We start from the raw sequence: 12274 nt of genomic DNA, 5'->3' as shown, positions 1-12274 counted from the left end.
TGAAAATAGCAAACTGACTTACCTTCACTAGGATTTTACCTCTTGTTGGTTACCATGTATTAGCTAACATGATTTAAGAATACACCTTTTTTCCTTGTGAAAATTGTTCCCTAAGTCTATAAATACTGTAGCCTGAAACAATAGCTCAGAGATGTTAACTTTTCATTTATCTCAGTAGGGTGGTAACTCTGAAATTTAGTGACCATTTAAATGTCAACACTTAACTGTTTCGTTACTGGTAAGTTTAGTAAAAATATCCATTTTAAGGGGATGTGCTGCCCTAAAGACACTATACTAGCATAGCTGTGTCGGCATTGCCCTCTAGTGTTGATGAAGCTAACACTACTCCTGTGGGAATTCTGTGCCAACCAATTAAAAATTCTGCACACAGTATTTTCAAATTATGCATATTTTATTTGTCAAAATAATTGAAATAACATCAGTTTCAATTATTTTTGGTCATTTATTTCAAAATACCTGTGAGCAAGTATGTCTGTAACAATACAGACAACAAAAAGGATTCAGAAAATGTTTTTTAACAAATAGATTCCTTACTAGGCATATTAATACAGAACTCTGAGTAATTCATTTAAACTACAATACAGAACTATAGTTCCTGCACACATCCCCCCCAGAAGCAGTGCAAAGGCTTGTGGGAGTGAGGAGTAACAGAGGAGCTAAGGGAGAGTGAAATAATTTCTGGGAAGGGAGCCTGGGTGGGAAAAATATAGAACAGAGTTTTGGGGGGTGGGGTGGCGAGGGAGGAAGAGGACTGTTAGGGAGCTTCCCCCATGCCGACCTGGCTATCCCCAGCCTCTCCCATTCAGTCAGGCACTTGTGTCCCTCTACCCCCACTCAGATATACCCACTCCCTTCATCCCCATGTGTCTCTCTGCCCCCACTCAGACACCCTCTGTCCCTATGTAGCTCTGTACCCTGTCTCCCATCACCATACAGCCCTGTGCCTCCACTCCCATTCAGCCCTCTCCCACTAGCCCCTATGAGCCCCTGTCTGACACCCCCCCCTCCCAGCACTATAGGCTGTCTTTTTCCCCATAGCCCCCATCTCCTGACCTGGTCTGACGGGCACTGTGAAGAAGGCTCTTCAGGCTCTTTCTCTTCCCTAGCTGGCTGGGAGTGCTGATGTGTTCTATCACCACAGCACCCTCTGGTGGGCAAAAGGCAGAATTGCAGTAACTTTTCAGCAGAAGCTTTTTTCTGTGCAAAAAATTAAAAATATGCAGAGCTCATTAATTATGCACATGCGTAGTGGTGCAGAAGTCTCCCGGGAGTACTACACTAACAGAGGGGTTTTTCTTTTGGTGCAGGAGCATCACCTCCCCAAACAAGGTTAGCTATCAGAGGGGTAGCCGTGTTAGTCTGAATCTGTAAAAGCAGCAGAGAATCCTGGGGCACCTTATAGACTAACAGACGTTTTGGATCATGAGCTTTCGTGTGTGAATACCCACTTCGTCAGATGTATGTAGTGGAAATTTCCAGTGGCAGGTTTATATATTCTAGCAAGCAAGCTAGAGATAACGAGGTTAGTTCAATCAGGGAGGATGAGGCCCTGTTCTAGCTGTTGAGGTGTGAAAACCAAGGGAGGAGAAACTGGTTCTGTAGCTGGCAAGCCATTCACAGTCTTTGTTCAACCCTGAGCTGATGGTTAGCTATGTCGATGGACGCCCCCTTTCAATCAACATGGGTGCATCTACAGAGGAGGTTGTGTCAGCTTAGCTACATCGGTTGGGTGGGGTTTTTTTTTCACACCCTGACCAAAGTCTCTATGCTAATATAACTTTTCTAACATCTTAAACTTCCTCCTGTGTCTTCCAGCTAGCTAACGAAATTTCCAGCTTTGCCTGACAACCTTGCTGCTGGAGTTGTGTTGATAGTATAAAACTTTTCTGCATATTGAAAAGATCTAATATAAAATATGAACAGCTGTATTGGTTATTACTTGTTTTCATATTTAATTCAATAAAACTCTACATTTTTAAATTTCAATTATATTGTTGGTGAATTTCCAATCTGTGCCCTCAGATACCATGGAGCATTACCTTAGATCTTTGCTTCAGATTCTACAGAATAGATGAGTTCTTGATTATAATTAATTCACTGTAAACCAGGCCCTTTTCATAGAGTCTCCGTTTGGGCACTCAAATAACTAGTTACTTTTGAAAATCTTGGCCTTATAATTTAAAGGCACAAACTAAGAAAAACAGAATTAACATAGAGTGGAGTATAGCCGTTAGAGTAAGAACACCTTCTCGGAGTGATTTTTCAGTAGTTTATTGAGTAAAGAGACACAAGAACACTCAGAAATGTTACTTCAGAGATTATTTCAAGCATATATCCTCTGGCTTCTTTCATTTCAGACTCTCTTCCCTCTGCTTTTCAAATATGCTACATTAACCTCTGCTCAGAGAATGAAACATTGATGCCTGTGACTTGACACTAAACCTACTTGTGACAGGATAATACAGACATTGAGAAATCGTGAAATACAGCTGAAATGCCTTGGGGAGAGGTGTATCCTACTCAGCCAGTTGCAAAGAAAGAGGGTTGTCCTGAGATTGATGTGAAAGTGGAAATACCAAACAAGACAGTCCCTACCTCAATGAGTTTTCTGTCTAACAAAAACAAGACTCGATCAGTGTAACAGAAGGAATTGGGGAGGAAGGATGAGGAAAACAGTAATGAGCTTCTGCCTGATGAAAACGAAAAAATATTTCCTCCACACTGGAGCCTCCTGGCTCTTACCAGGGGTGAGGGAATATAGGCAGTTTAAAGCAAAATGGCAATATAAAAGTCATTATAATTCTCTTAAAATTTATTAACATTTCATACACTAGTATGAAACACTTGTGTTAGTTGCTCTTATCAGGCAGGAGTAGTTCATTATGAGAGTGCTTGGTTTTTCCCAGTCCTGAATTCACCATTAACCCACTCAGCAATAAAGGAGTTTTAATGGACAAGCCATGATAAACAGTGTGATATGTTAGCTCCTCCCCCTTAATAATTATAACAAGTTAGTTACAAAAGATACAAAACTCCAGAACTAGCTACATATAAGTACATAAGTATTGTAACACCGCAGTTATATCAGAGGAAGGACATCAGTCATGCTTCTGCCATTCATAAACATACAGATAAAATCTCTAATTTAATATAGCTGCAAAGTTTGCATAAGGGTAGCCATTTCCTCCTTGCACATTTTGTGCATAAAGCTTTCCAGAGGGTTTTATATTTTATATTTAACATTTGTTTCAAATGATTCCAATGCACTTTATGAACTGATACAAGCTGCTACAGCAATTATTGTATATGCCGCTGGTGTGGCTACGTTATACTTTAAATACAGTAAGTGTATAAGTAAACTGCACCACAGCACTACAGAACATATTAGAAGAGTAAGTTAGGTAGGCATACTGTAATAAGCCAATTTGTAATTTTGTCAGTATTCCAGGGTTAACACCCATACAGTTATGAATAATCAAATAGGAATCTTTAATAGATACAATTCATGGCTCCATCTCATTTGAAAGACAGTATCTTAAGCATCATATTGCTGCTAAAACCATGGTAGAGTAGTGATTTGCCTTTGAATCTGAGTGAAGAGTCCACCTACTGAATCCTGAATGCCATTTTTGCAGCACTAGGTGTTCCTCAGAGATCTGTCATCCAAGTGCTGGCTCATATCAACCCTCTTTCCCTTGTGAGATTTGGCAAAATCACAAACTAATGGAGATTCAATGTAAGCTTCGTAAAAGAATCAAAAGAGAAAATCAAAGTACGTAATTGCTGGAAGTCTTAGCTTTTAATATATTTTTAATCTAATTTTGCACCTCTTGTTAAATGAACATCAGCATAGAATTGGGCAGAAATATTTATGTTTACATCTTTATGCATAAACTGTAGAAGATCTGTGAAACACTAGCTTAAATATATCATATAATTTTCTTTAATTCCTGTTCAATTTTCCATTTGTTTACAATTGGTTTATATTTTAAAAAAGCAAATTATTTAAAAAACTTTTATAAAGCTTTGTGGAAGGCAGCAACTCAGCAGTACCCTCAGAATCAATTAAAATTTTCTTAACATTTTACTTCTTGTAATATTCTAAGCTTCAATATCTCCACGAATTAGTTGATTGATAATTCTCCTTACAATATTAAATCAGTTTCTAACACTTTTTAGGAAACAGACATTTCGGCAATGCCCTTTTTCTTTTGCAAGTTGATAAAAACATACCCTACTTCCTCTTCATTAGCTTAGAAATAAGTATGTTTTTATCTGAACAAAATAGCTTTTCAGCAAATAAAGATCAAGTGCTAAGTATGATGAAAAAGAGTATGTATATAACAAACCTTATAAGAAACCACAAAAGCCAATTTCCACATGGTATTGTCACATTTTATGATTAATATGGAATGTTATTTTACCACTGCTTTCTAACAATATGAAGTAGTTTGGTTTTCATCAAATATCTTGTAAAGTATTGCTTGTCTTAATTTAGCATAAGCATGTCTTTGTAAAAGGAAAAGTATACATTATTTTAACTAGCTATTGCTCTCTTTAGCAAGATAGACAGCTGCAGTGCTAATACAGTGATGTATTTTATTTCATTTAGTCTTCCAATTCTAGCCATCTACCTCTGTTTTTACACATCACCTCATAATCCTTTAATCGAGCTCAAGTTACAGTATCAAAAAATGTTAAACAATTACCCTCCGCCCCCCCCCCCAAGGCCACTTACTTTGAGCTAGCAGTATGTATCTCTTATGTAAGCAACTCAATTGAATTACTTGTGCTATACTCCTTTCCCCTCTACATAAGTATTAAAAATTGTCATCTCACTGTTCACCACCTTTTCCAGCACATTAATGTGTTAAATATTGCAGTCCTAGTACAGATCATTGGGCACTTGACCTTTAGCCTTCTGCGATATTGGAAATAGACCATTTAATTCCACTCTATTTTGTGCCAGCCAGTTTCACACCCATGACAGTACTTTATTCCTTGTTTGTGACTACTTAGTTTCGTTAGTGACTAGGGCTGTCAAACAAATTAAAAAGATTTAAAAAATCACAATTAATTGCAATTTTAATTGCACTGTTAATACAGTACCATTTAAATAGTTTTGGATGTTTTCTACATTTTCAAATGTATTGATTTCAATTACAACACAGTATACAAAGTATACAATGCTCACTTTATATTTGCAGTAAAAATATTTGCACTGTGAAAAAGATAAAAGAAATAGTATTTTTCAGTTCACCTCACACGAGTACTGTAGTGCAATTTCTTTATTGTGAAAGAGCAACTTACAAATTTAGATTTTTTTTTTTTTTTACATAATGCACTCAAAAATGAAGTAATGTAAAACTTGCGCCTACAAGTCTACTCAGTCCTACTTTTTGTTCATTCAATCACTAAGACAAGTTTGTTTACATTTATGGGAGATAATGCCGCCCACTTCTTAGTTACATCACCTGAAAGTAAGAAGAGGCATTCACGTGGCACTGTTGTAGCTAGCATTGCAAGGTATTTACATGTCAGATACGCTAAACATTTGCATGCTCCTTCATGCTTCAACCATCATTTCAGAGGACATGCTTCCATGTTGATGACAGGTTTTGCTCAATAACAATCCAAAACACTGGAAACTGGCACACGTTCATTTTCATCATCTGAGTCAGATGCCACCAGCAGAAGGTTGTTTTTCTTTTTTGATGGTTTGGGTTCTGTAGTTTCTGCATCGGAGTGTTGCTCTTCTGAGACTCCTGACAGTATGTTCCACACATCGTCCCTCTCAGGGCTGGTCTACGCTACGAGGGAAAATCGATCTTAGATACACAGCTTCAGCTATGTGAATAATGTAGCTGAAGTCAAAGTATGTAAGATCGAATTACTCACCGTCCTCACGGCGCAGGATCAATGTCTGCGGCTCCCCCTGTCGATTCCGCAACTCCATTCGGGTTGGGGGAGTTCCAGATTCTATATAAGCGCGTTCGGGGATCGATATATCGCGTCTAGATGAGACGCGATATATTGATCCCCGAGCAATCAATTGCTAGCCGCCGATACGGCGGGTAGTGAAGACGCAGCCTCAGATTTTGGAAGACTTTTTAGAGTCTTAAACCTGGAATGTTGGCCGAAGCATGAAGGGGCATACGAATGTTTAGCATATCTGGCATGAAAATACCTCGCAACATTGGCTACAAAAGTGCTATGTGAATGCCTGTTTTCACTTTCTGGTGATATTGTAAATCAGGAGCAGGCAGCATTATCTCCCATAAATGGAATAACATTAAGTTTTAGAGCTTTGTAATCGTCGTCATATTTGACTGAGTGTCTGAGTGGAGGCCTAACTTCCTGTTTGCAGCAACATGAAAAACATGTCGTTATAAAACAGGATGGGTCATCAAGACTGTATGATTATTTTAAAGCGCATCTTTAAAGCAAACAAATGTTAATTCCAGCCTTAACTAGCAAAAATGTAAAGTTTTTTTAAATTCAGTGTTACTTTCTAATTCTTAAAAACGAGTCTACTTTGCCTACTTACTCAGATTAGTGTTTTTCTGGCAGATTGTTTCAGTAGCCAGTGAAGTCATACAATAGCCCACTAGGGAAAAGGGAGAAGAAAGATTCTCTAGCCTGTATTATCTCAGCGGTCTCTGTAGTTGGCAGAGTAAGAGAGCATGGCATAGTTAACCCCTCTACAAGTAGCAAACAGCTAGGCGAAGATCTAAATTTTAAAAACCTAATTGCAAAGGGTGCTAAAAACATATGGGGGTGTGGGGACAGATGAGTCTAGGGATAGTGCTCTGGTACCTTTAGCGCCTCCCTTTTCCTAGAGATGAAAAACTATACCAGATTCCCCAAAAGCTGGTGACCTGAAGAAGAAAGTCTCTGGTATCTCTGAGTCATTATCATAATCCTTAGGACTTGGAATAATTGTAACCGGGATCCCAGGGGAGCCACACTGAGGTCACTCAATTAGCGTCAACTGCAAAGAATGGGGCAGACAATCCCAAAGCTGGTGGATATTCCAATACTTAATTTTACCAAATGAGCACAAAACCAGACTTCAGGTTACTTGGAACACAAGGATCTGGGAAAAATCAACATGCAGGGAGATCTGTCCGTACAAACAGAACAAATGTGGATTTTGTTGCATTTAGACCACTCAGTGATATTCCTATGTTTTGAATTACTGCTTTTTGTTTTCAGTCACGATGAAGTTGAGGCAGAAAGTGTTACTCCTGCTGTTATAAAACTCAGTGATTCCTATCAAAATCTTAAGTATAGCTTTATTTGAAAAAAATTCAATTTCAGAAATGCTTTATAGTTCGCATTTTTTATACTAAATGCAAATTTTAAAAAGTCTTCTGTTATGCATTTCCCTGAGAGTCAGGCAATTTTAGAATTCTTTGTCACAGGCAGATCTACAGATTCTAGACAGTGGGCTATGTCTACACTGCAATTAAACACGTGCAACTGGCCCTATGCATCTGACACAGACTTGTGGGGTTTGGGCTATTGGGCTGTTTAACTGCGGTGTAGACATTCGGGCTTCAGTGAGAGCCTGGGCTCTGTGACCTTGAGGACTCAAGCCTGAATGTCTACACCACAATTAAACAGCCCCACAGCCTGAATCAGCTGACACAGGCCAAACATGAGTGTTTAAATGCAGCGTAGACATACCTTCAAGGTCATGGACTCTGAACTCCAAGGAGCTATTGAAGAAAATAAATTTCTGCCCGTTCTGTGAAAATAATTTTTTGGGTAAGTAGACATTTGCATTAATTAAGTGTATATTTCAACTTTATTATGCACAGAAAACATAAGTCTAATTTTACTGTGGAATTAAATACCTATTTTATCTTTCATTTATTTTATCTCTCATTAATTTATTAATGATACAGTACATTGAGTGCAGTTAGAGTACAGGAAGATTTGACTTTTGCTCCTTTTGTAAAACATGAAACCAATACAAACAAATGATAAAATACCTTGGTTTCACCTTTTATATTATCAGACATTAGAATTTCTACCTCAGTAATTAGTTTTATGTTTTAGAATAACTTCATAGAGCTATGAATGTTCTGATATTACTGTGGAAAAACAAAAAGGCAAATGTCAAGACTTTTGTTTTTACAGTTCACTTTTGGAAGTGCTACTTGATATATAAATGTAATACATAATTGTCAAGAAAATCATATCCTCAACATAATATAGTAGTCTTAGCTGATCCATTGAAATGATATTCTAGCCTTGCTGCATGTTGATGAATACATATGCTCTGACTAAATATCCGTCTTAAATAAGTAATTTTGTTGATGTGGCAAAAAAAAGCAAAAGAAAAGGCAAGACTATTTGAAAATAATTAGGACTATTATTTTACAGGTGATATTCCTCCCTGTAGCTCATATGTATGGAAATGTTAAGTCATTTTATTTTTTGATAGTAGTACACTAGTAAGTAACCATTTCAGTTCACAAATTGAATGAACCAAGTTTTTGTGTACACGTTTATAAACCTATCATTTGTGTGTTTTCCAGTTTTTCCTTTCAATAGAAAACCCAATGAGTTAAGTAGATACTTGTAACTACTGATCTACCTTTTAATTTTAATATATATTTTACAAAGTAATTGAAAAAATCATTGTCGAGATTTAAAGGAACACTCTCAACTTGAAAATCATGTTTAAAAATTCTTATCTGTAGGTATTACAAGTAATGTCTAAAATTAGTATAACTAAAAGATTAGAGGAAAAACATGGTTTCAAGGAGTTTTTGTGCATTTGTGATGGCACTTTGTGTATAGTCAGTTTCATGGGTTTTTTCCTATTGTCAAGAGAATTGTGCTTCAGTTCTGCAACTACACATTTGTGGGCACATGGGTTGCTCTGCATGGATATGTTTGCAGCATTGTGGTCTTTGTCAAGTTTTCCATGTTGCTTTTGTGGGTCTTTCAGACAGTACTTGGTGACGGAAACCTTTTTAAAAAAAAAAAAAAAAGTAGGGAAACATTGTTTTTGAAATTACTTTTATCTCATTTATTGAAATTGATTAGATTCCAAATTTATGGATTCACTTCAAAAGATTTTTTTTAAAATTGTATTTGTGTCCATTTATGATGTATATAGACAGGCTTAAAGGTTTTATTTTTATAATTGTTTCTGATATTAGAAATATCAAAATGTCAAGTCTCATCTTCTCTAGTTTTACTGGATTACTTTTTGAGTATGGTGAGCTCTCACGCTTTTACTGAATGTTTAACAAAGAGTTCCCTTCTTCCAAATATTTGTTAACTTTGATATTAAAAAGGTGTTAAAAGCCAAACAAAAATGAGAGTTTTAAACAGTCTAACTACAAATTCTTTCCTTTCTCGGTTGCTCAGCTTTCTGGGTTTTGTTGCTTGTGATGGCATAATTCCATTAGTTCTCCATTTGCCAGGGGACCTCTCTACACCAAGAACATTTTCTAAAAATTTCCCACCATTGCTGTATGCAGTTCAGCTGCCCCTGTGTTAGCAGTATGTGACAGGCTGCCAGAATTTTCAACATCCTATTAAACCCCACCAGCAGCAAGTAGACATCTATACTAGATCTCCCAGTTATGCTAACACTATTGGAGCTGAACTGTAATTATCAACGCATGTCGTTTGGAGACATTTTTCCTAGGATAGGCAGGTCCATAAAGTTTTACAAGGTCAACAAACTTTAGTTTCCTATCTGAAAAACAGGGAGTTTATAAAAGGCACAATCCTTTACCTCCTATTTTTCATCTTTGTGGGTCCTTTCTTAACACTCCAAGATTCAGTGTAGTTTTAGTTCAGTTAGTAAGATGTAAGATTGTAAACAAGCTTGTAGAGAAGGTTTTTAACTTAGTGTGTTCTCAGAACAGTTACTTCTAACCTAGCAGGAAGTCAGGAGGTGAGATCATCCTCCTTAATCTATGGCTACACTACAGCTTAAATCAACATAAATTATGTCACTCAGGGGTGTGAATTAGCCATCCCCTTGAACGACATAATTTATGCTGCTTTAAGTGCCGGTGTGGACAACTCTATGATGGTGGGAGAGCTTCTCTCATTGCTTACAGGGGCTGGAGTAATTAAGCAGATGAGAAAGCTCTCTCCTATTGGCTTAGAACAGCTACACTAGAATGTTTACAACGACACTGCTGCATCAATGCAGCTGTGCTTCTGAACATTCTCTAGCTATTGTATCCAGAGCTTTACTCTGGCTTCCTTTATGCTATGTAAGAGAGCTGAAATAGAATAAAAGGGTCCTAAAAGCCCCAGTTCCAGACAGCAGAGGATTTCCGCTGTGCAGGTACAGTTGAGGACAATCATAAAGAAGCTTGCAAGTTCAGTCACAGGGACCTGTCGGGGACGAGGGGTCACAGCATGCCAGGCAGTACTGTGGCCTATAGAGCATCCCAGGGAAGCTGTCATAACTTGAGACAAATCTTTAGTTACTCCCAGTGCTTCTCCAGCCCCAGGAGGATGGCACAAAGGTGGTTTAAACCATCTTACCCCACCCTTCATTTAAGATGTAAATTCTATGTTGTTCCTTTTATAGGGAGTACCAGCAGTAACTTCCTTGGGAGATAGACATCATGATGATTCAGAGAATGGAATTAGGAGTCAGGAACTCCTATGTTCTCATCTTATTTCTTCCATGGATTCTCTGTTTCACTAGGAAAGTTATCGAACCTTCCTCTGCCTCAGTTTATCCAGTATATAATATGTATATATTGTCTTCTGTGTGGTACGTTGAGGATTAATTAGTAAATGTTTGTAAAACACATTGAAGATGGCAAAATGCTACAGTAGTATACTAATTATTATAACAGAATCTGGAGGTGAAATAATTGACGTTTGTCACTATTTTGAACGTGTTCAGAATAGAGAAGTCCCTGTGTTAATGGTGCTGTGAATTCCTTTTACAGGCTCAGAACAAAGAAACCAAAGTCCTTGCTGCAGCAAAGGTGATTGATACTAAATCTGAGGAAGAACTAGAAGATTACATGGTTGAGATTGATATTCTAGCATCCTGCGATCATCCAAATATTGTCAAGCTTCTAGATGCTTTCTACTATGAGAACAATCTTTGGGTAGGTCTTTCCTTTTGTATACTATTCTTCTATTTATGTAAAAATATTGAACTTCCCCCCCAACTTAATAATAAGAGTCTTTATATCATTATTCCATCAAATCTTTTCTACATTGTTACTAATTATTAGGATAATTATCCACACAATTTTACAACTAACTTGCACGTTGCATGATTACTGTGTCAAAACATCTTCTAGCAAATCGGTATGATGAAATTAACATATACAGAGGCATCTATACAGTTCTGATTGTAACAGCAGCTCTGGTTTACCCTGATTTGATTCTAAAACTTGATATTTGATACACCTCTACCTTGTTATAACACTGTCCTCAGGAGCCAAAAAATCTTACCGCGTTACAGGTGAAACTGTGTTATATCTAACTTGCTTTGATCCGCCGGAGTGCACAGCCTCTTCCCACCCCACGCCTCCCCCCGGCCTGAGCACTACTTTACCGCGTTACAGCCAAATTTGTGTTATATCAGGTCACGTTATATTGGCGTAGAGGTGTAGTTTATTTCCATGTATGGAGAGAATTTAGACATTTCTTGTTTGTAACTGCTGGATTCAGGTTTTAAGTCCACCAGCACAGTTCAGAAATAGATAACGGGAAGATTTGATAATGGCAACCACACAATTAAAAATAAAATAAAAATTAGGGCTTATAGAGACCAATCTTGTGAGATGATGATCAACCTCAACTTCCACTGGTTTTAGTGGGACTTGAGGGAACTCAGTAACTTGCAGAAAGTGCTTAGCATCTAACAGAACTGGGCCCACAATTTCCAGGCCTTTGAATGTACATGTGTAGATTTCACAAATACAATGCATGTACTTAGATACTCTGCTAATTACTTTGCAGTGAATTAAATGTATATAAGTATCAAAGTGATGTGTAATAAGATTATTCCACCTTTGTTCTTTGATATCATTATTAGACTGGAATAGGGTTCCAAGGGAGGTTGTGGAATCCCCACCATTGGCGGCTTTTAAGAACAAGTGGCATAGGCACCTGTCATGGTGGATGGCCTTGTTGACTTCTGAAGGTCCATTTCTAGCCCTACATTTCTATGATTATTTATTAAGAAAGAAGTATACTTGGGTCTGTACAAGGAAGATAATCTTTGCCCTTAGGTGTTTACAGT

At 37.5% G+C, this 12274-nt stretch overlaps 1 protein-coding gene across 5 annotated transcripts in view; it reads left to right on the top strand.

Moving 5' to 3' along the window:
• The window catches only part of SLK (STE20 like kinase), an 87377-nt gene that overhangs the window by 21034 nt on the left and 54069 nt on the right, over positions 1-12274 (top strand). For all 5 annotated transcript variants that reach the window (XM_032786111.2, XM_032786109.2, XM_032786110.2 and 2 more), the window contains exon 2: positions 10965-11129. In XM_032786111.2, the coding sequence (XP_032642002.1) occupies positions 10965-11129 (165 nt within the window). The remainder of the gene's footprint in view (positions 1-10964; positions 11130-12274) is intronic.

Source organism: Chelonoidis abingdonii, chromosome 16 (assembly GCF_003597395.2).
Source record: "Chelonoidis abingdonii isolate Lonesome George chromosome 16, CheloAbing_2.0, whole genome shotgun sequence".
In the NCBI taxonomy this organism is placed as follows: domain Eukaryota; kingdom Metazoa; phylum Chordata; order Testudines; family Testudinidae; genus Chelonoidis; species Chelonoidis abingdonii.
The sequence above is the reverse complement of the archived record's forward strand: the minus strand, read 5'-3'. Positions and strand labels throughout refer to the sequence as shown.